Here is a 24,622-nt window from a genome sequence, read left to right as displayed (position 1 = left end):
CTTCCCAAACTCCTATTACCTCTACCCTGCCCCAACCAAAATACCTATTTGGAACCCTGAGTCACTTATTACAACGTTAAGAAAGGATACTGTCCACTGCATGGGGTAACAAAGCCACTCATATTTGGCCCACCAGTCCCTCCATCACAACAGGCAGATATGCACAGACACACTAAACCCACTGCTTTGAGTATAACTGATTAGACTTCAAGTTGGCAACAAACAGGTGTCACCCCCTTCAACAGGGGCTTAATATCCTACCCCACTCCTCCAAAACCCAGGGCAGAGTGAGAAGGAGTAGGCCTCTGTACCCCAGAATTGGCCTCAGCTCAGAGACACTTTTAGGCCTATGGGTGCCTGGCATTGCGAGGGCATCTCAAGCCCATCTGCCAGCCCCTAATTATGTATCAAGGCAGCCAAGGAAAACAAAGTCCTCAAGGCTGTGCAGAAGCTATTGCTGTTCAGCAGGCCTGGCCTGCACCATCTGTCAGAGGTGCAGCTGCTCCCCAAGAAGTCCTGCCCTAATCTATATGGGTCCTCAGCAAGGTTCACTCTGATCTCTTCCATCCTTGGGCGGACTTTTTCCATCCATGTACAAATTAAATTTTTATCTGCATCGTTGCATGTCTGAATATGCACCACCAACAGAAACCAAAAAAGCCTAACTGTAAGCGCTCTGCTGATCAGCTGAGAAGTATTTAAATCTCTCCTGAGTGGCCGCACAAGCGTACAGCTTAGAGGGGAAAAAGTCCTCAGCCCACTGTCCTCCTCGCCCATTTCCACCATCACTCCCTCTCATCCCTACAGGCCTGACAGGGAGCCAACCAGGTAAAATTTGAGTTGTTACAACCCACATGCAACAGTGCAATGCCATATGTCCAATTTTGGCCTGGTTGCCCTACAGTTGGTGATGGGGTGGCAGGGCTGCTCCAAATAGCAGTGAATGGCATTACTAAAATCTCGCCTCGCCCCCTCATACACATAGTTAAGAACTCCCAGGATGAGTTTACAGTTGCAATCACACACACTTCCTGTACATTGATAGTGGTTAGAATGAAATCCATCAAAAGGAAGGACACTGAGAATACAGGCTGTCATTACGTCAGATGGCCACATATTCTCTTCTGTAAAATAATGACAACTCACTTTCAGGCACTCTTCAGTAGCCAGTCCTGAATTCTTAACACTTTTGGTTTTGAAAGCTAGAGTCAGCTCTTGGCTAGACCTATCTACAGAAAGAAGTTGCTTCAGTCTGACTTAAATGGGGATTACTACTTCTTATTTTTGATATGAGTGGCTTATTTCCTTTTAGCTTAAATTGTCAATTTAACCAAAAGAGTTAGAGTCCACATAACCAGTAGTATCCATTTAAACAAATCAGCATTTAAATAGCAAACAACCCAGACATTAAATCTGTTGATCTTTCCTCAGGGTGACAAATGCTTACTTTCAAGCAAAGTAATTTTCTATAACCAAGACCAAAACAGTTGCAAACAGATCAGTGACATGAAAACTTCCATCACGGGTGGTGGTGTAAATTCAACTGTACAAACTGACAACCAGTCAAAAGCGGACAGATCATATGACTGCAACAGATAAATATTTGCACATTTAGTCATATTGCAATCCAGCCACTACAGTGAAAATGTACCTAAATACCTGCCTAGAAACACACATAAAAAGTTAGCAGTCACACATTCCTAATCAATTTTGTAAAGCTAGAACAGTAAATATTATTTTCTTAATTAGGCCTAGCATCTTTGTACCACAAAGCACTCTCTGAAACCACAAGGCTGAATTTTTCCTTAAACTTATTTTAAAATTGCAAAATAATTTCACAGAAATTAGTAGAAAGGCCATATCTTTGTCCAGACAAGCTTTTACAAGCAAGTTCTAAATCCTTCAGACCACTTATAACTGAAATGCTAATACTCCTCACCGTGACAGCACAGCTATAATAAAGGATCCTTTGCCATATTCAATAACCAAATAGTATGCTAATTAACTTTCCAGTGGACTGTCTGTATTCCCTTGAGATTTCCTCTAGCTACAGCTATGATAATCAGTAGAACAAAGACTTTACTACAGCCACCCAGGAACCAGTAAATCAAATCAAGTTAATACGTCTCCACTACAGTCACATTAGGATATTTCTTGATTTAATACTGTATGCCAAATAAGCAATTTTTTCTATTAAAAAGGTTTATAAAAATCATATTTCTGTGCTCATTCCCTCCCTTTAGCCTCAGTATCCTCTACAGTATAATTGTTCTCAGGCTAGCCAGTTTACCTTGAATTCCCATTTCCTCCTAACGCTCTCTGGCCAGCGGTTTCTGGCAAAGCATCAGTCCCTTTTACTCCAGTTTCTTTTTATAAATCCAGGGTCATGTTTCCTTTCCCATCTCCTGTGATGTGGTGGAGTGAAGATCTGCTACTGTGGTTAGTGCAGTCCACTGCCAAATACCACACCATGCCACGCGGTAAGAAATCCTTTCACCCTTCACTGTTTTTAACCTTTTGTTTGGCACCTTTCATTCGCAAAGAAAACATGTTTACACCATCACTCAAAACTGTACCTTGCATTTTCTTAAACACGTTTTACAAAAATGTTCTGTTGCACTCAAGTCACCAAAACTGCAATAGTCTAGATTTTGCATGCAGAGAAAAGGAAAATTATGGTAGACAATGCCTTTATCTTTTCAGCTGTCCTTAGGCTCAGAATCGGGTGTCTACTCAGCTCTTTATTGTCCCTCCCCATGCCCTCAGTTTGTGAGGCTGCAGAATAAAGAGCTTTCTGTCTGACAAAATTAGAACCTCATACATACATACGTGGCTTGAGCTACGGAACTTAACAAGTGCTCACTGTCTCCAGCTAACCATGTCAAGGACCTTAAATGGTTCTACTCCTGTGAACCCTCACTTTCTGGGAATCCACAATTCCTACCTTCCACAACTGTGAGCCCTCCTCATATCTCTGACTCACAATTCACTCCCTTCCCCAGCGTCTGATGTTTTTAAGGCCTCTCAACCTCTACCCCTGGGCAACCCTGTCCCCACAGGCTTAAACTCAGCCTCCCCGATCGCCCTCCTCCAAATACCCCGGCAGCCTCATCCCACTGCCTTTTCTTCCCCTACAATACCAGCCAGACGACACCTGCGCCTTCGCTCCCTTATTCTCTTACCAGGCCTCCCACCCACCCAATTCCCCAGCGTCCTCCCGCCCCCAGCCCCTCCCAGGCTGCCCCAACCCACCCCGCTCTCTTCACCCACGCCAACCCCTCCCCCACCCTCCTCTCTCCCCATCCCCCCACCTACTTCCGACCCCCCCCCCCCACTCACCTCCTCCTCGCTCTCGTTGCGGAAGCACAGGCAGGCCGCCCGCTTCTTGTACCCGTCCCCGTCATAGGTGCGAGTCTGGTTGGACTTGAGCTTCATCATCCTCCGCGGCGGGCCGGGGGAAGGGTCGGCTCCGGGACACTGAGAGGAGGAGGAAGAGTGTCGGCCGCAAAGAGGGAGCGGGCGGAGGAGAAGGGCACCGAGGATGCGGGGCGAGGCCCAGGCTCCCGGAGGCCCGGCGGGGAGTAAGGCGGGCGGGCGGCCCGGAGGGGAGTGGGACCCGCCGGTCTCCGGCAACAGGGACTGAAGGGCCCCGCCTCCCAGGAGAGTCCCGCACACGCCGGGAACCTCCGCTACACGGTACTGCTACTGCCACTGCCGCCTTTCGCCCGCCTCATCCCCGCCATCATCTCCGCCAGCTCGACCGCCGCCCCCAACTCTCCGGCCGCCACCAACGACGACCGCGACGCCATCTTGGGGCACGCTACGCCAACGGAGTAAACCCCGCAGGCGAGGGACGGCTGCAACGGCGGCTGCGCAACAAGCGTAGAGGATTACTCCCCTTCCGGCGTCAGCCCGAGCCTGACGCGAGGGAACAGGGGGCAGCCTAATGCGATTTGTGGCCCCGGGGGCCGTCGGAAATCTGGAACTTACGTAGGTTCCGCAGGGAAGAAGGGCAGACAGGTAGCCGCTTGGCGTAACTTCTTGCCCGTGGCTTTACGCAAAGCACCTAGCTTACCAAGGAAGAACGCCCGTCTGGTCAGAGCACTACGCTACTAGCGTCGGATTGTTCCATTGTAACAGCCCTGAGCACGTGGATGGGAAGGAGGCGCGTGGGCTGGCGGCGACCAGCCCGCAGAGCTGGCGGATGGCAGTAGTCCCTGCCGGGCGGGAGTGGGGGGTTCTTCTAGGGGGCCAATTCCTGCCTCCTGGGCAGAGTCAGTGTGCGAATGGCTGGCTAAATACAGAAGCAGCTTCCCCTCCCTTGGTGTTCACAGCTCCAGATCAACTGCTGGTAGTAAGCCTCACCCTTGCTGACTGAGCTAACCTTGTTATCCCCAGCCTTGCGCTGGCTTATTTATGCCTGGCCCTGCAGATTTCCAAAACCAGCAACAAGGAAGTGAGTCTGTGCCCACGGAAGCTTATGCTCAAAACTTTTCTGTTAGTCCAATAAGGTGCCACAGGGCCCTTCGCTGCTGTTAGCTTCTGGGCGCTTTACGAAGGAATATCCTCCTAACAAAGCAAATAAGGGCTACATCTACACACGAATGCTACATCAAAATAACTTATGTCAATGTAGTGACATCGAAATAGCCTATTTCGATGAATAACGTCTACACAAGATCCACAGAGCCGACAACTAGTTGCAGACCCTGTGCATGCAGCATGGATCCCCAGCTGCAGCAGCAGCAGCCAGAAGCCCTGGGCTAAGGGCTGCTGCACACGATGACCATAGAGCCCCGCAGGGGCTGGAGAGAGAGCGTCTCTCAACCCCTCAGCTGATGGCTGCCATGGAAGACCCCGCCATTTCGATGTTGCGGGACACACAACGACTACATGGTCCCTACTTCAACATTGAATGTCGAAGTAGGGTGTTATTCCTATCCCCTCATGGGGTTAGTGGCTTCAACATCTCGCCGCTTAACGTCGATGTTAACATCGAAATAGCGCCCAACATGTATAGCAGTGACGGGCGCTATTTCGAAGTTAGTGCTGCTACTTCGAAGTAGCGTGCATGTGTAGACACAGCTAAGGAGACCCGTTGCGGGTGGGGCTCCTGTTTTGCTTGGTAAATTAAAGAGCCTGCAGCGGCGTGTCGGAATAAGGGGGAAACCTGCTCGTTAGGAGGGGACGAAGAAGTGACCCTGGCTGACAGGGGAAAAAGGTGTCCACAGCCAGTAACTCAAGACCTAGCTGGATTCCTGGCACATACATTACTGCTGATACCCTCTGATACTTGACATTACTGCTGTCCATCACCCCAACTGAGAAAGTATCTCATCCAAATTACAACTGGAACACAGGTAGACACCAGACCATGGGGCCTGTTGCACATGTAGTTTGATGTTTATAGCACACCAATCACCATTGAAACACGTGCTTCCTCCAGGCCGCTTCTGCCCAGGCAACTGCAACTTACAAGGGAATGGTTTTGACCTATTGCAGGCTAAGTCCCATAACCCAGGACTAATTTATGGTACAATCATGCCTCCCCTGCATTAGAAACCAAATTCCAATTTTGGAACTTCCACACCAGCTGTTCTTTAGGACAAAACTGATCAGAAAGGCACCATGAACCCTGCAGGAGACAAAATTCTTAGCGAAGGAGAGCTAGCAACAGAACAGAGTTCTGGATAGTAGGAGAATCTAGAGACCAACCCCCTTCTTCAAGAACTAAAAGCCACTCCCTGAAAAGGGAAAAAAAATCCATCATGAAAGCGATAGTACTAAGAGGGTGAGGTAACAGTTGTCTATCTAATCTTGGTACCCGCAGCATACATAACTCAGGGCACTGGCTGCAACTCCCTTCTAGCAAATTAACTCCTACTTACAAACCCCGTACAGAGTGGAGAACAAGGGAGGACTTAACATATGAAAAGTTCCAGACAGTGTATGAAGTCAAATAAGGACCTTAAGATTGATTTTATGGTGAAAACAGCTAACTTATAGTAAGGCAGAAATCCCTAAAATACATCATGGGCAGTGGGTGCAGCTGTGTGCCAAACATAGTTTGGATACAAGGACAAAACACATTTCAGTAACAATGGTTAAAACTCAGAACAGTTTTCCTCCTTCAGAGAGCATAATTGAACTACACTTAACTGGAAACAAAGGGGCCTTAGCAAGCAGCCCCACCTATGGGCTGGAAACAAGTGGCCTCTGACAGCACGATAATTTTAGCAAAAAGTCTCTCCCTAGGGTTGCTCATGCTTTGCTCAATTCCCACAGCAGGAGTTTGACAACTCATGGCAGACTACAAGCCTCATCTGTTTATGGAAAGTCCTGAGAGAAGAGAACAGCAATAGTATAACTAGCTCTTTTAAAAGGAAGAATTAGTAACATTACTAAAATATTTGGGTATGTATTTCCTTCATTTGTTTTTCCATAGGCCAAATGCACAGGTTAAGTTTAACGGAAGAAAGTGTGCTTTATTTTAGAATAGATCTACTATCTATTTTGTTCTTATGTCCTTTGACTATAAAACTAGATTGATGCAGCTTACTCGTGGTATGGTGCTATAAGAATGTCTCAAGTGTTAGGGGTTTTTTTGGGCAAACATTAAACACTCAGCAGTACAAGGCCCTAGGACTGCTACAACACTTAATATATTTAGAGTAATCAGGATCCCTCTGTAATAGATACTAACTAAAGACAGTCCTTGCTCCTCATCCTCACACTATGTACAATCTTAGGAAAAGAAAAACACATTTACCCTCTTCAGACGGCAGAACCCCATAATTTGAAAGCTCCCCAAGCTAATTTCATCAACATGACTTGATTATTAGTTTCTCATAGCTTTAGACTGTAGAGGGCAAGGTTGATGTGCTCTCCTTCGCTCTTCTAGTGTGTCTGAGTGATGGCAGATCATGGTCTGCTAGGATAGGCTGGAGTCTCACAGTCAGCTGGAGATAGTAGAAAAGTATTACTTGTACAACTTGAGAGTTTGTCACTGAGAAATCTAGATGCCTTCTGTTAGCCTGTTGATTCACATGACCCATGGCCATAAGATATCAGCATCTTACACATTAGTGTAAAAAGTGGTAGGTTTAGATGAAGCAGAGAATATATTATTTAACAGGCAAAAAATATGGAAATTGACAAAAATCAGTTAAATAAGCATATACACTTATCTAGCAAGTTTACAAATACAGAGAACAAGGTATCACAACCTAATTAAGATGAGCACAGTTACACTAGAGTTTCATCAACAAAACTCGCGGAGCATCCACACTAAAAAGGTGTTCTATCAACAGAGCTGCACACTTTTGTCAACTGCTGCATGGACACTTTGGGAGCCCTCTGTTGACACAAGTCTTTTGGGTCACCAGGCATCGGTGTGTGCTACGGCCATTCTGTCAAGAGAGCAGCTGGGCAACCCAGCTCCTCTGTCAGAATGGATCAACAGAGCAATCTGTTTTTGTGTGTGGCCCCAATCTGTGGACAGAAGTTTGATAAAAAGACATCTTCTGACAGTAACCTCTGTCGACAGATCGCTGTAGTATAGATATAGCCCTGGTGAATCTTATACTACATACAAAGGCAGACAAGAACCACGTTTGTTACTGACTTAAGAGAAAACAAGCAGGAACACTCCTGATAAACTAAAGCAGTTATATAGCATCAAGTTATCAGCCAGAAACATTAACCCAAATTTATTCATTATGGAACACGTTGATTGACTAGAAACAAATAACGAAAGATCAAATGCAAATATGATTGAAGTATTTGCTTGATAAGATGTAAAATGTACCATTACATCCAGCGGTTACACACACCATACTTTGGCCAAATTACTACAATTAAATTATAGACTGTGATTTACAGACTTCAGTTAATGCAGCTGAAACTATTGATTTAAAAACAATGAAAAATTAGAGGCAGTTATATTTGAATAAACCATCCACAAGTGAAAATGATCACTAGCTATTACACCAATATACTCTGTAGTTAAAAAAAAAAAAAAAAAAAAAAAAGACGACACCTCATACCCTTCTCCATTTCATTTCACCCAGCCTACCTTCCTTATTGCAGTGTTTGTGAGGATTATTTTTATTGTCTACTTTTGCAGCGTTAAGACCACTTTATAATGCGCACTAACAAAACCATTCAGGTTAGCATCCATGGGACTAGAATAAATTTGCAATAGGATGACATCTACTGGCACTACCATATATTGCATACAGGCCTGATTAAGCCAACTGATCCAAACCACTGGACTGGCTCTATTCTAGATAGTAGAATCAAGAATTTCCTTGAAAAGACTAACTCTTGGGCTAAACAAGGCGCTACTAAAAATACAGGAACTTGGGTTTCCTACCTGCTCCCCACTGTTCAACTGTGTATACGAGCGTAACACAGCAACCCACGCTTCTTGACAACTGTCTGATTCTCCTGCAAGTAGCAACCCATGTCTCTGTTGGTGGTTGCAGTTGGTTAATCCAGCACCAGCTTCCTCATCACCTAGAAAACTTGCCCCTCCTAACAGTTGTTTGCAACATAATTATACAGTACACTCCAAGTTAATTTTTACTGCCCCAATATTCTAAAACACAAGAAATACTGCATGCAGTGATTGTGGATAGTAACAAAGAGGTAGCCGTGTTAGTCTGTATTCTAACAAAACAAAACAGCAGAAATGTAGCACTTTAAATGATTTATTTGGTGCTGAGCTTTCGTGGGACCAACCCACTTCTTCAGATCAAGAGCACTTCCAGTACAGACTGACATCTGTAAGAACAGAGGTCCAAAAAATTGCAATAAAAACCTGACAAACCAAGGACATACAACTTAAGGGGGGAGGGGGGTTGACGGGTGTTAAGTGTAATGATTGTGGGTCATTCATATATTTTAGTAAAAGCCTGTCTGAGGAAGATTTTTCAGTTTGCAGCACAGCCCTGTCCAAGAATCCAGACCTCTTGCAACAGAACCTTGTTTCTACTTGACAGAGTATGCCTCTATAGCAAGGCAGCCAGTTCAGATCATAACTAAAAACTGAACAGATCTGTGTGCACATAAGCAAAACTACTTTGGAGAAATAATTGCTTGTCTCTCTGTATTTGAGCAAAGAGTGGGACAACTCAATTTTCACTTATGTTTTGTTCAGACTGTAGATCACCCTGTTTTCACGTAAATTATTACCTACAGAGTAGAATCTAAAACAGTAAAGGAGGTATTGATCTTTCTACTTGAACATATGGAATGTCCATATCCACTCCCTGTTGTCCTGTATGAGAACTTCCCCTAAGTACTGGGAACCACACCAAGCTGGGACAGAGTGCTTGCCACTGGCACAATAATAATAGTATCAACAGTCATTAAGGGCTGGGTACTCTAACCCTATTAATGCAATCACTTCAGTCTCACACCAAATGAATCTTTCAAGAGTCAGTGCATTTTAGCTGCTTCAACTTTATAATACTCCTAATGCAAGATTACGCTCTAGAGGTGACAAACCTCCACATAGCCCCATTAAAAGGGAGGCCGCAGAATTACCACAAACCTACTATGGGTGCCCCTTAACTAAGGGTACCAGTAGTCTTTCCAATTTGCCAGAGGACCCCAAAGCCAGTTATCTCCTCCATGGAGAGCCTCCAACCTCACTAAACTCTTGCAGCAGCAATCCCCTCTCCCATCACTGCTGCAAAGGCAGGCTGATGTTCTAGGACCTAGTATGTGCCCCATAACCTGCTTTGTAATCTGGATTATTTTCATCTCCACCATAACAGGAGCCAGAAGGCTTAGAGGTATGAGTGTTGGTCTGCTCTCTCTACTATTACATTTCAGCGATTTAAATGATACCAGGAAGCAAGCATGGTGAGATTTTCACCTATTTTATTATACACAAAAACATGACCAGAGGATTCTACTGAGGAGGCTGACCACGTCCACGACCGAATCCCCCTCTCTGTAAAACAAAAACCACAACACTCAGCATTAGAAATTTGGACACATCAGCAAATTAAAGTAGCACATCACTACCAAAGCAAATATTAAGCACATCCCAAATATATTGCATCATTATGCCCCTCCCCCAAGCCAAATATGGAATTGTATACTTCGCTCAGAGCCATTCATTTTGCATGCTTTTACTGATCAAGTTCAGCAGACTTAAGGATTCATTGCTGATGTTACCACATGCACTGAAAGCCAAGTGGAGCTTTCACTCTCAGGGCACAGCTCCTGGCTTTATAATCTATGACATGGTCCAAGTCATACCCAAAATATGGTTGACTATGCCAGCAATTCACCCCACCTCTCCGCTATCAGCCTAGTACAGTGGTTCTCAAACTGTGGCATGCTTGTAGCCTGTGTGGCATCCTCAGGGCCACACAGGTAGTGTATATTTTGTATAGATACAGCCTATCACACAGAGAGCTGTGATATGAAGACGACAACGGTATATAAGTTGAGAACCACTGATGTATTACCTGCAAGCTCGCTTGCTCAAACTAATGCTCTATAGGCTTGTGACGCAATCCTCTCATCTCACTTCAAACATAAGGTAAGGAATAGACAGGCACTGATTTGCTAAGGAAATTGAATATAGCTCAAAAGGGGCATTAAGTGTGTTAATGTACACCTTAAATTTAAGGCAGATGGAATGGATAAACACAAGTCAAAAACAGAAGGAAAACTTAGCTTGACAGAATCCAATTGCAATTTGAGTGATGTAGCTAGGCTACCACTGAGGTAGCCTAGCTACACTACTCAAATTGGAACTGGATTCATTCATCCACATTATTATGGCCTCTGTAGCCTGCTTTCACCTGAAAAATTATACAGAGCCACTGGAAGCGCTCTACCTACTACGATCGAATGATTAGCATAGCCTCAGAAGACCTTCCCAGGAACACCTAGTGCTGGCTAGCCAAGTATCTCAATCAATTCTGTTTAGTACTTGAAGTCTAATATGACAGTAGTCCAGGTGATATAACTGTAGAGTCAAAAGGAGCTCCATCTATAGGTAGCACCTTATATTGTTCCATCAGCAACTGTTTGCTGTTCAAGAAGGCGAATCAAAGACGGAAGAGATGGTACATTTTGTACAATGCATTCAAGGACTGTTTTAGTACAACTTTCCTAAAGCATTAACACACAGGCAACAACAAAGTCTCTCAATTTACAGATACTCACGAACTGGAATTCCGTAGCTGCTCCAGCACCAGCCTCAGCCTTTTTGTCAGCACCAGCTGGAAAGATAAAAAGAAATGGCTATTCTAGAAAACAGAGACAATCAACCAGCTGGGTGCTGATGACAAACTCGTATTCAATACATACCATCTTTAGCAGTGTCAAACATTTAATACCTCATGAGGTATACACCACAGAGTACAGTTAATTTCCACAGTGCCCTTTTTTTACTGCAACTGCAAACATTGACACATGGGAGAAAAATCCACCAACCCAACTTGACCAATAAGCATAAGTGCAGTGCAGTAGGACTGAATTCATAAACAGGTTAGAGAATCACCAAGGAAGTGGAGGCTTGAGACCTCAGATATTCATCACCAAGTCAGCATGTTATACATCTAAACACTGAAATAAATTCTGTAGAAAGTGAACTGCACAACTGCCAAGTGCAATCTGATTAACCCATTCTCACGCTGGACAGAATACTCACGTGGAGCAGTACTGCGTCTGTAGGTATCTCTGTCAGCCTCTCCCCGAGTAAGACGAGCAGGACGCTCACCTTCCAGACCTGCATGGCAGAACAGCACTATAAATCCAAGAAATCCAATCTAAAGAGGACTCAGTTATGTTACAGGTGTGAGAGTGCCAGGAAACTTCGATACAAGATTGTACAAACATATTATATGCTTAGGCCCTATCAGGCCACAAATGCAGTTGTCTATTACAGCCTCACTACTAGAAAGTAGTATGTGTCTCAGTCTGTCTTGACCACCACATCATGTTTCACTTTCCTTAAAAGATTGCTTATAAAAAGACAAAAATATTTTAAAATGATAAAAACTGAAATCTAAAAAATACTCTATTTTATGAAAAACATTATGGAAATATAAATAATTTATATTTCAGTGCATCACAAAATAGTATGAATGAGTCATGGTCTGTAAGACTGTTTAGTTTATACTGACTCTGCCAGGGATATTAATGTAGTTTGTTGTAAAACTAGGCAAATAGAGTTCATGTAACCCCCTGAAAGACCTTTGTGCACCACTGACTGAGAGCCACTCAAAACACACAGCAATATATGAACAATACTGAAGAAAAATTTGACCTAATGGAAGCCTTCTATTACAGCAGGAGTCACAATTTGCTTGCTAAGTCTGATCAATGCAAATACAGCTACGTTATATCACCAATCCTGAATTTACAACATACTTTCAACCACACTGTGCTGCAAGCCAGGCCAACTGCACAACTAGCTTCATATAAAGGACTAAAGCTGAAGATTACGACGTAAGGCACACATCATGGTTGTATATTAATTAGGCTTTGCTCCAAACCCCCAGCCATACAAGAATGTTCTCCCCAGCCCCAAATATTTGATTATCTTTGGGCAAAAGAGATTTTTATGTCTTAAAATAATGGGATAGATTAATAAGCCTAAGAACACGTCCTCTAAAGTAATAAAAAAATTAAACAATTAAAATTAAAGATGGGTACATGTTCAAATAGAAGCCTGGTGAACTTGCGAGTCTTTGAAACTTTGGGAGAAACCTATTGTAAATCCATAAAGATGAACATCTCCTATACTAGTGCCTATCAACCTTTCTAGACTACTGTACCCCTTTCACAAGTCTGACTTATCTTGTTTATCCCCAAGTTACACCTCATTTAATACACAAAAATGCAGAAGCAACGAAGGGTCCTGTGGCACCTTATAGACTAACAGAAAAGTTTAGAAAAGTTTTCTGTTAGTCTATAAGGTGCCACAGGACCCTTCGTTGCTGCTACAGATGCAGACTAACACGGCTACCCCTCTGATACTTGACAAAAATGCAGAAGTGCTACAAGCACACTTACCGAAAAATTGCTTACGTGCTCATTTTTAACCATGTAACTCCAAAATAAATCCACCGGAATATCAATATTGCACATAGATTTCAGTGCATAGTAGAGGAGTATAAACAAGTGTTCTTCATGTAACAATTTTAGTTTGTACTGATTTCACTTAGTGCTTTTTTACACCGCCTGTTGTAAAACTACACATATCTAAATGAGTCGATATACCCCCTAGAAGACTTCTGTTGATCCCCAGAGGTACACGTATTGTCCTACACCACCAGGCACCAATGGTTTACTACTTCTCTGCCAGTAGACCCCTGGATAAGGACTGGTGGTTAGATGGCTCACCACAAACAGGCAGTTTCAAGCATGCTGAAAGATGCACTGTGCCCTTATTGTTCCTTTCTGGAGGAAGAAAACTGCCCACCTACAAAAATCACGGAAGATAGTACTAATGTTTAGGTTAAGGGAAAAGTCACAAATTTTCACACAACACTTTTACCACAGGGAAGTATCCTAGTAATATCTTTGGGGCGCAGTCTCTGTACTGGACTTCTGCAATCCATTTCTCATTCCTCTGAGCACAGAGGACGTGTTGGGGTCGTTCCATTCTCTACAAAACCACGAGCACTATGGCCATGCATCCTGGCCTTTTCCACCAGAAGTTTGCCATCAAACACTATTACACACCTAACACGGTTACAAACATTTGAGAAATTGTGTATTAAATACACAACAGTACTCTAGAGTCTAATTAGCACACTTTAAAATATCATTTGCCTTGAACAGAGAAACCACTTCAGCTACTGCAACTGGATGATAGCTACAACGCTATTGGTCTGTAGTTAATGGATAAGGTTTAAAACTTCTGCACTATACACAGTGAGGTAAGTAGGGCAATAGCCAATTTACCTTCAGGACAGAAACTCAAAAGCAAAATTTAACTTGCAATGTTCTCTCTCACGCCTGTAAATCCCAGCACCTCCCAGGAAAGACAAAAATAGACAAACTTGTAACCTTACACACCAGTGCTTCTCAACCTTTTTTTTTTTTTTTTTTTTTTTTTTTTTTTAAATAAATACCCCTTAAAAAATTCTGAGTACCTCCAGACTTTTAACTACCACCAGTTAAGAAACATTAGCCTAAGGTAGTCTTGAGGGCTTGAAACAAGTGCCATTCAACCTTTTCAGATTACTGTACCCTTTCCACGGGTCAGAGGTGTTTTGCATATCACCAACTACTTATTTACAAAAACATGCAAAACTATCACAGAAGACCACTGCTGAAAACTTGGCTCTGTACCATCTTATCAAATAAGTGAACTGGACTAGCAATATTGTACAGTAAACCCTCAATTTATGCAGGGGTTGTATTCCTCCAACCCACGTGTAACCCAATTTTTTGCGCAAGAGATATGAACCAGGCTGCAAACTAGTTCTCAACTCCCCTGGGTTTGCAGGAGCTGGGAAACTGACCAGCCCCCCTTGCTGAGGGCAGCTAGGCAGGCTGACAGCCACAGAGCAGCTTCTAGCTGTGTTTAAATCACATTGAAACAAGCTACACGCAACTTGAAGCTGCATATTTCGAGGGTTTACTGTACTTACCTTTCAGCGTAAGGCATATGAACCAGGAGAAACAAGTCACTGAATGAACTTTTAGATCGTGCTGACTTTACTCGTGTTTACATAACTTGTTGTAAAACTAGTCAAATAACTAATGAGTTCATGTACCCTCTCGAAGACCTTGGTGTACCCCTGGCTGAAAAAACACTGTTACAGACCCAGCAACAAGTGGCATTAAAAACATACAAACCCTGCAATACTGGTCAAGAATATCTGAGAGGTAACTGTGTTAGTCTGTATTCACAAAAACAAGAAGTCCTGTGGCACTTTATAGACTAACAGATATTTTGGAGCATAAGCTTTCACGGGCAAAGATCCGCTTTATCAGATGCAATGTAGTGGAGATTCCAGAGGTCTAGTTATACAAGCTCATGAAAAGGAGGGAGTCCCAACAAAGAGGGAGGACAGAGTTGATGAGGTCAATTCACGGTGCTTTTGATAGTGGGGTTTCCTTTCAAATGAACCCCATCTACATGGCTGTTTTAGCTTTCAAAATCAGCTCTTCTAGAATCAAGATCCCACAGACGTATGCAAATGAGGTGAGTTATTTAAATCTGTACCTCATTTGCATTACCCTTACAAAACAGAGGCGCAGTGTAGCCACAGCTTTTCTGTGCTCAAATGGCAGAACCTTTCCCATCTATCCCCGAGGGGGAATCCCACTTTCTCCAACCTCAAGGGATAAACAAAATTCCGAGTACCTGAAAGCCGTGTAATATGAATTTTTTCAACAGTTTGACCTCCATCCAGTAGCTCTTCTCAAGTTTATGGCTACTCCCAAATACTAAACTGAGTTTTCAGAAGTTCATGTCTTCACTGCTTGCTATATCAACAGGCAGCAATCAGTGTGTGCATGCACACGCAGTAACATCGACCCCTGAGCACTCCCCATCCACTTACGGCAGCGAAGATACTGCCATGAGCAGACCCCAGTACACAGACTTGAGCTACATTATTCACACAGCTGAAGTTGTGTAACTTAGGTCAATAGCTTGTGCCAGCATAGAGAAGGCCTGAGTGTGCAGCAACAAGTCAAGGCTCATCAACAGAAATAGTCAACTTGAAATAAAAATGTGTTTCAGGAAGTCTACCTGCCCAGTGTTCCCTGCTTAACTTGTAATTGTAAAAGCATGTTTTTCAACATTTTAATGTTTCTTCCCTTGTTGCTGTGTAACAAATGAACAGGAGACACTGACTAGACACAGAAAGTAGCAAGGAAGTCAGAGCTTCCAAATGCACAAAGCAAACAAGCCAGAGAAAGATACTCACCTTCAGTTTTTGTAGTCTTTAGTGTTACAAACATCTAAAGCTATATTCAGGTGCATATGCTCAAGGGATGTCAGAGTTTAAGGCCAGAAAAGGCTACCAGATATTTCTTTGTATGAAGATGGGTGCAGAGCATCCAGGCAGACCTGGGCTTTCAACCTTCATGGCAGGAGAACCACACTCATCAGCTCATTGATAAGGGTTCCACATCCTGCCAACGGACTACCACACAAACTCAAGCCCTTCAGGAGTGTCGCCTTGTGAGAGAATGTTCACCTCCTTGATCTTAGCCATAAAAAGGCCGGGTATTACAAGCCACCAAACACTAAACCCAACAACCAACGTCAGAAACAAGTGTCCCTTTAAACTTACACAAAGTGGCAGGAAAAAAGAAGAGAGAGAGTAGTGGAAATGTGTGCTATTTAGGCACATCTACTCCAGACTAACTTCTTTTTGTTTTCACAGCATCTCTACACACACACCCTCCCCCAAAGAAACCTGCAAGCTATTCATACAGCTCCAATAAACACTGCTAACTCAAGTATAAGAGGGGTAGCCATGTTAGTCTGGATCTACAAAAGCAACGAGGGGTCCTGTGACACGTTATAGACAAACAAATACATTTGTTAGTCTACAAGGTGCCACAGGTCCCTTCATTGCTACTGCTAACCTAAGAAAGTGAGATGGCACCTCAGCAAGCCACCTTTCATCAACTCCAATTTTGTGCTTTGTGCGACATAAGTCATTCTAAAATAAGCTTCTTGGAAATCCATGAATTGACAATAGCTCAGTGGATTGTAGGAACCATTAATCTATTTCGTATTCATGTACTGCCTTTGAAAATACCATTTACTCTATACGCTGTCAAGCTGAAACACTCATTTTGCAAACACATCCCTATCTAGGATATTTGAGCTGTGGAAAAAAAAGCAGGAAAAAGTGATACTGAACAGCATACCAAAGCAGGCAATGTCAATTTGTTGGGAAAGCCGTGAAAGCTGCAAGACAAGTTCTGCACATCACCTGAAATGCTGATGCCTTTAGTTTTAACATCTGTAATAGTGAGACACGGCCAGAAAGGATTCTGCTAACTTCTAGGCTTGAACACAGGCCACAGTACTTCCCTGATTTAATTTCTGGTTGAATTAGAGTGTTTCGTTTGTTTGTTTTACAAAATAAAAACATATCTTGATTTAAAAACTACCACTGATGGAGAATTCACCACAATTCTTTATAAATTGTTCCAATGTTAACTTATTCTTATGGTTAAAAAAGCTTCATATTACTGTCATGTAACTTCGTCTAGTTTCAACTTCAACCATTGGATCTTGCTTCCCCCTGATGTATGTCTGCCAGACTCAAATGTAATTCTTCTGTTCCTCAGCTAAGTACTTCTAAACTAATCAAGTCACTCTGTTAAGGTAAGTCACTTTGTTAAGGTAAACAGATTGATTTCCTTCAAACTTTTCAAGACCCTCTCATCTTATCATCATTCTCTAGGCTCCCCTCTGAACTCTCTCGAAGTTTTCAACTTCCCTTGTTATCTGCAGACAAGACCTGGATGCAGTGTATACTACCAGTCACACCAGTGCAGGGTAACAAAACCTTCTCACACAGTATTTTGCTTTATACGGCTAAAGATCACATTTCGCCTTTTGGCCACTGCATGGCACTGGGAACTCATGTTGAGCTGATTATCCACCACACCAATACAGTGCAGCAACCTCAACTTAAAATTTACACTCTTCTCCCCCCCGCCCCACATTACCCATTCACAAATCCCACGAGAGTTGCATCTATTACCTTTGGGCCGTGGCCTGCCAGTCTCAGGGCGGCTACGACGCAGCGTAGCAGGCACAATCTCAGGGGGTAGATGAAGATAATCACGCAAATATTGGATACCCTCATTGGTCAGATACCAGTAAAAGTGTCTCCAAGCAAACTGCTCTTTCACATAGCCACGGGATTTCAGGGACTAAGGAGAGAAATTCCAGTTAACCTTTCTGCAGTTGCCTATAGTGGATTATTACTTGAGTATTTGATTGTGACCATCTAACATTTTAAACACTGTCAACCAGACCTCCACACCACTGGAGAGAGGTGTCAGGGTGAACACTGACAACCTGACATTCTTATGAACACACACAAAAAAAACAATACCTTCAACATATTAGCTGTTCAAATTCCATTAGACTAATTGAAGGATCATTATGCAAAACTGAACTAAAATTATGCAAAAAATTACAGGTTCAGCCAAAGAATTATGTATCTTGTGCTACAAAAAGCTTCTTCACAATTTGTGTATGATTTATTAAGTTAATATGAAAAAAACTATTATTCTGGGAAAAAAGGCAAATTCCATTGGAGCTGCTGTTTCTCTTTCCTTAAGCTAAAGTTAAGTAATTCTAGCATTACTCAAGTGGTGCTCAAACCAATGTGGCTTCAAAACAGAAATTAAAACTGCTTTCACAGTTCAGTGTATACCCATGAATTAATTCTTCACACCTGCATGGCTTTCATGACATGGAGGTTGGGTACATTCTTGTCTGCCAGCTCTGGGTGTTTAGGCATGTGAACATCTTTCTTTGCCACCATCACTCCCTCCTTAAAAAGGAGTTCGTAGATGGCAATCCGATTCTTCTTGGGCATCAACATCTGGAAAGAAAATGAACAGTTAGCAAACTTGGAGTAATTCAATAGTTTGTTACTAAATCTAATGACTGGATCCATGTTTCATTTTCGCACAGCTTGATTCCACACCAGTCTTGCAGTAACTCTCAGCACCATCTTTAACCAAACTGGAAATTATGGAAATTCTTGCTCCATTTTAACTGGCAAGATGCATGCAAGTTTGTTACAAGTTCACATAATTTAGCTGCTCAGAAACCTATGTTATGATCCACCAGGAAGAGCAACCAAAGTAACCTTTTTAATGGCAGACATCTTCATAGCATAAATAGAACCTAAAACATTATCATTGCAAAGATGTATTGAACAATCTTCAGACTTTATTTCTATTGTATTTTAATTCAATCTCCCCGACACTAAGAATTAGACAACTCCTTCTCTCTTTCATCGCTGAAGCAGGAAAGAGTAGTCTTCATTTTAACACTTAACAGAAATTTTAAACTCTGTTCTGCAACCTGCTTAAGCAAACTGCTACAGCCTTCACACTAGTGAAGAAGCCAACAGTAAAGCCAAAGGACTGTAACTAATGCGCAGCAGAATGACTCTTAGTAATTTTTGTAAAACATGCACCCTCCCTAACAGAACTCCCAACCACCATGTCTATAATCCACACTATTCAGCTATATGAAATACCTTTCAAAAATCAGGAGCCCTTTTATGCTCCACTGCCAAACTGATGGAAGAGAGAAAACAATTCAGTAAAATGGGTGCATCATCTGTGTAGCACCTACAAACTGTCAAAATCCTGATAATTAAGTGTTTTTAAGCACAGAACCTAGTGGAACACAATGAACAGCATCCACACGCTGTGCCAGAGGCCCTCTGGAATAAAAAGATACATAAAGAAAAAAATTCCAAATTAACATTCCTATGATTGTCCCACAGTGAAGGTGGCCCATACAACAGTAATTACCTATCGCTCCACACAGTGGCAAAACGATGTTTGGGCTTCAGTTATTCTGATTAACGTTTACATAGCTGCAAAACCAAATAATTCTCTTTTTAGGAAAGGAAGAATCCAATGGCACAAATCACACACACACACACACACACACAAAATATCCAGGTGAAGAATGAACAGGTCACAAGGGTATCATGAAAGATTCGTCAGTAAGCAGCAGGAAAATAGTTCTTCAGCACTTTGGTACTGAGCAGCAAATGCTTGCTTAACTTGCCACCCAGACTCAACCAGAAACTAAAGTCTAAAAATACCTTCCCATAGCCTGTCCGCAGTACAAGAAAAGCAAGACCCTCTTCCATGCCTGCAGCATTACAGGTACCACCACTGCCTCAGTTTACAAGACGGAAAAAAGTAGGCACCGATTTCCCAGTTTACACCTTGTTAACCCACCCCATCCCCTCCTCTCCCCTCGGAACCTACCAAGAGTACAACGTGGCTTCCCCACCCTCTCCAACGGCAGCCCCCGCAACACACAATCAGCTGTCCAGCCACCCATTTCTTCCCCTCCCACCGCATCCCCCCCCCCCGCGGCCCAACAGCCACGGTAGGCCGCAAGCTCCACCACCCAACTTGCGGGCGAACTCTCCCAACAGCCCCGGGGCCCTGCAAGAAAATATCCCCGTAGACGCGTGGCGCAGGGTGCCCGGCCGCCGCCGAGAGCAAAGCACGGGTTCCCAGCCGCAGGATGGCGGAGATGCGAAGGAGATAAACGACTGCAGCCCGGACTTACCGTGGCGACAAGGGTAAGCCCAAGAGCTGGAAAGGAAAGAGCATGCGCAGAGACGCCACTTCCGCCCTGCGACGAAGGACCCCACGCAGCGGCGGCACAGCCATTCTATCGAGTGCTGGATGAAAACCGCGTTAGGACCCCTCTCTCTGAACCGAGTTCATAGGTGACTTCGCCACCGCCTGAATGGGAAATGCCACCTACATTTAATTGCAGCCCATGGGGGAGATTAAGTGGGTTGCGATGTTGTGAGCTTCACTTTTTTAACGTGTTGTATTTAGAATAACAAGATCCTGATTTCCAGAGCTGCACTGAGTCAAGGAGATTTCAGCCCCTCTGATAGTCTAACCAAGTTTATAGCTCAGGCTGGGCACCCAAGTCCAAAGAGACCTGTTCAGGCCCTATTGAATTAACAGTGATTACGGTTGCACCAGCAAAATTAAGCATCCTACTACACTCTGACTGCTCTGTGGTAGCAAAGTACTGTCATTCGGAGTACTGGAGCTGCAGAAGTCATTTCCTGCCCTTGCCCCCAATCCTCCTGCTGGACCCTTGGGCCACAAAACCCTCTTTTAAATTAGTGGAGCTTCATGCAGATACAGGGTGACCCATCCTTGCTCATTCAGTTGCAGAATTAGGGCTAGTGCTAATTAATACATTGTTGCCAGCTCTTTTCTTTGTAAGCAACCTAAGATTAATCTCTGAACCTCTTGTCCAATTCCTGAAATTTAGGATAGGGCTATGTTATGGGGACAATAGCTGCATGATTGTGTTGGTGTAGCTATGCTAGCATAACACTATAGACAGCCTATGCCAATGGAGGGGGATCTTCTAGGTTTTTGTCACTCATGAACGTCTGTTCACAGAGTATGGTCTATGGCCTTGATCCTGTAGGAAGGTCTTTACAGGCTACCTTCATGGAGCAAGATCACATCAGGGTCTGTACAGCGAACAGATGATAAACCAAATTCCATGCCAATAATTTGGAGCAAAAAAATAAATATACAGTCCACTGTTATTAAATCAATGCCAAGTTTTCACAGATGCACTTGTTTCAAGATGTATCTTTGCACAGTGGGGCTTCTGGTCTCCATACGCTGTCACTGCATCGAAGAGGAGGACAGAGGCAATCAGATTCTTTTTTTGTCTACTCATGTCTGTCCCATTGTCTTCCATGGAATTCTGGTCTGTTACAGGTTGAATCTTTCTCATCCAGCACCCTTGGGACCTGACCGATGCCAAATGAGAGAATTTGCCAGTCCACAGGGGATCAATATTACCCAGCAGCATTACCAACATGTCCACTGCTTACCCAGCTTTTAGAAGACATTTAGGGGTAAATTAGAGCTAAACAACAGCACAGAACACTGAGAACCAGGACAGGTGGCTGTAAACAGACTTTATGAGACCATGGGAAACTTGGCCACACCCATAATAAGTGGTTGTCCAGCGAACTAAAATCATGCCAGATTATGGATGTCACTGGTCAAGAGTATTCCAGAGTAGAGAGGTTCAACCTGTAATTCTCTGCAGTCCCTCACTTGGCAAAAACTGGGAACCACTACTGAAATGGAGTCAGGAGATAAACAGAAAAAAATAAATATATAAGCCATCAAGCTGACCCTGCATTTTCTCAGCACATCAAAGCAGCTGCTGCCTCCCAAGGAGGCTGCTCTTTCCAGCTGGCTGGCTATGCTGAGAGAAAGTTTGCGCTCTGCAACACAGTAAAGGTCACATAGTTTTTAATTCAGAAAGGCTAGGGTGAATGTAGCTCATGTTCCCCTCTGGAAAAGAATACAGCACATTAACTGAGACATGCAGCCCCAGGGAACTCATCCTTCTTGTTAGAGCCTCAAAATAACACCAGACATACCACTGTGAGATTCGGACTTTTGGTGCGAGAAAGCATAGGCAGCTGTCACACAGGAGCAGCACAAGAGTCAGCTGCAACCCTAATATGCATTGATTGATTCCATCACCAGTCCCAAAGCGACTGTGTATAGTATACACCTCCATATGTCCGGAGGGGGAGAGGTATGTAACTGTTAATACTGGGCCAGATTAATCTTTCAATAGTCGTAGGATCTTCCTTGAAGACTTTGAAATAGCAACGGAGTTGGCTTGGCCTGCCATTGCCATTTAAATAATCCACCTTTGTGATACTTTTGTTTATATATCCTCCACTGCTCCAAAACACTCAGGATTTTACACATGAAGTACAGCTATTGCAATTACACATAATTAGTTCATGCCCAAAGTGTTCTCCAGAAAGATAAATCAAACATGGCCCTGGACGTGAAAAGCTCATAATCCACGGCACAGATCTTGAGTGCTGTTCTGCAAGACCAGACTGTTAGCCCAGTTGGGAGCCCCTGCTAAAGTCAGTGTTGCTCCGTAGGCATGGAGAGGTTTGTACATTTGGAGCAGCTTCCAGGATCTTGGCTAATTCTGAATATAATGTAACAAGTGGGAGATGAAGGAAGAAAAAGTTCATCATCATCATCAACAACCGTGGGTTCAGCACCTGTTGGTGTCCAATGCCTCCCTCACTATTTCCTTCCATCTTTCCTTGTCTAGTACAGAGTGGCTTAGTTTCTGTAGACTAGCTCCGCACCAATCTACTATATCATCTATCCATTCTCTGTGGGGTCTGCCTTTCCTATTCAAACCATCCATTACCCTGAATACCAGGGGCTTGATTTTTCGTTCGCTGTTCATTCTGCAGATATGCCCGAACAGCTGAATCTTCCATTGTATAACTGTCTGCAGTAGGTTCTCTTTCGTTTGTGGCTTCCTATATAATTCCTTGCTGGTGAACTTCTGCCTCTAGCCTATTCTCAGGATCTTTCTGTAACACCCCCTCTCGAAAGCCAATATCTTTCTTTTTGAATCTTCTGTTATCACGCATGTCTCACATCCATACAACATGCTGCTGAATACACACCTTTTCAAGATGCTCAGCTTTGTTCCTAAGGTGATTGCTTTGCTTTTCCAGATCTTATCCATCACCTTCAAACTCACTCTCGCTTTCACTATTTTAGTCTCTATTTCCTTCTTACTGTCTAGACCATATGTTATGTTGCTTCCCAAATCTGTGAACATCTCTACGTTCTCTAGTTCTATTCCTTCTAAACAGATCGTCCTTCCTATTTCCTTTGGAGAAAAAAAACAAGAAGTCCTGTGGCACCTGACAGACTAAAAGATATTTTAGCGCATAAGCTTTCATGGGCAAAGACCGTTTTGTCAGATGCATGATGATACAGATGCACAGCTACCTCTCAGATACTGAGGAGAAAAGTTACACACACAATTTTTCCCTCATTCCATTTGCTTACATAACAATGATACTGCTTTAAAATATATTCTTTATTTGGGTTCCCTGCATTTAATCCCCCTTCCTACCTCTAAATGGAACCCCCACATGCTCTCTCTTCCCTCTGCATGCATGCAACATATTAAAAGCTAATTCTGCAGAAGTGTGGTGTCCCCCACTTCTGAAAGCTTTCTCAAGCAATGGTTCTGCCCAGGCAGCTGCGCTAGAGGGCACTGCCGTTACCAGTATGAGGGCTGCACTCATACCACACTACTGCATAAAGCACATTTTTCACAAGCCCAGAAGTATCCATTCCTCCCCCCACCAATTAGTCCTGTTCTTGTTTCTCCCAGCAAAAATAGCTGCTTTCAGTGGGCTCAGTCCAGCGGTCACCCTCTCTAATCAGCTGATTCCTCCTGCTTTTGCATCTTTTGATTTACAGTCCCTTCAAAATGAGCAAGAGGAAGAGGAGGACCAGGTAGTTTACCACTATGATCAGGGTCAGCTCTCTCTTGCAGCATGCACCTTCCCAGCTCAAGCACAAGCATAACAAATGAAAATTTGCATGTTTCTGGCTCCCCCTCTGCTCTAATCTCACTAATGCAAAGACAGGCCCCCTTTTGTTGGTCCCTGCAGAGCCCAAGACCATCCTTAGAGGCTGACTCCCCTCTTCCTTTCCCTTTAGCATGTTGCTCCATCTTTATGAGGGTGGAAGCTGCATACCAAATAGTTCCCACTGGGGATAGTTGGCTGCTCCTTGTGCAGACAGGTATGCTACAGCGAGTGGACGCTCATCTTCTTGTAATGAGTTTTCCCCGGGGAACTAGGACCTCAGATTCCCCTGTTAGCACTCCCTGACCTACAAACTCAGGCCACACTTAACTAAGATACAGCACAAGTAGGATAAGCCTTAGCATTTATCAATTATTAACTGCTGTTAGCATCACCCTCTGTTATGGATTACCAGCCAGTTCTGGTGTGTCTGTTAATTTATCATGCACCCTAGTGATTTGTGTTCT

General features: G+C 43.5%; 2 protein-coding genes across 2 annotated transcripts in view; both read right to left on the bottom strand.

The window, feature by feature from the left end:
* NUDT3 (nudix hydrolase 3) overlaps positions 1–3,828 on the bottom strand; it is a 29,741-nt gene extending 25,913 nt beyond the window's left edge. The window contains exon 1 of the mRNA XM_074977854.1: positions 3,340–3,828. Coding sequence (XP_074833955.1) covers positions 3,340–3,438 — 99 coding nt within the window. The 5' untranslated portion in view covers positions 3,439–3,828. The remainder of the gene's footprint in view (positions 1–3,339) is intronic.
* A 6,043-nt stretch (positions 3,829–9,871) lies between these two features.
* On the bottom strand, positions 9,872–20,381 carry RPS10 (ribosomal protein S10). Its single transcript, XM_074977855.1, has 6 exons — positions 20,294–20,381; positions 18,420–18,569; positions 17,718–17,889; positions 11,678–11,755; positions 11,191–11,246; positions 9,872–9,961 (listed from the first exon to the last, which is right to left on the bottom strand). Exons 2-6 carry the CDS (start codon positions 18,567–18,569, stop codon positions 9,920–9,922), a joined length of 498 nt encoding a protein of 165 aa, XP_074833956.1. The 5' UTR covers positions 20,294–20,381; the 3' UTR covers positions 9,872–9,919.
* Positions 20,382–24,622: the final 4,241 nt, after the last annotated feature.

This window comes from Carettochelys insculpta, chromosome 26 (assembly GCF_033958435.1).
Source record: "Carettochelys insculpta isolate YL-2023 chromosome 26, ASM3395843v1, whole genome shotgun sequence".
NCBI lineage: Eukaryota > Metazoa > Chordata > Testudines > Carettochelyidae > Carettochelys > Carettochelys insculpta.
This window is presented reverse-complemented; position numbering and strand designations above follow the sequence as displayed.

Excerpts from the sequence above, each read along its gene's own strand:
- RPS10 (XM_074977855.1), bottom strand. The coding sequence starts at position 18,569 with ATGTTGATGCCCAAGAAGAATCGGATTGCCATCTACGAACTCCTTTTT. Across the intron at positions 17,890-18,419 it reads ATGTCATGAAAGCCATGCAG|TCCCTGAAATCCCGTGGCTA; the intron begins GTGTGAAGAATT and ends TTCTCTCCTTAG. Across the intron at positions 11,756-17,717 it reads TGGCAGGCCACGGCCCAAAG|GTCTGGAAGGTGAGCGTCCT; the intron begins GTAATAGATGCA and ends TCTGCCATGCAG.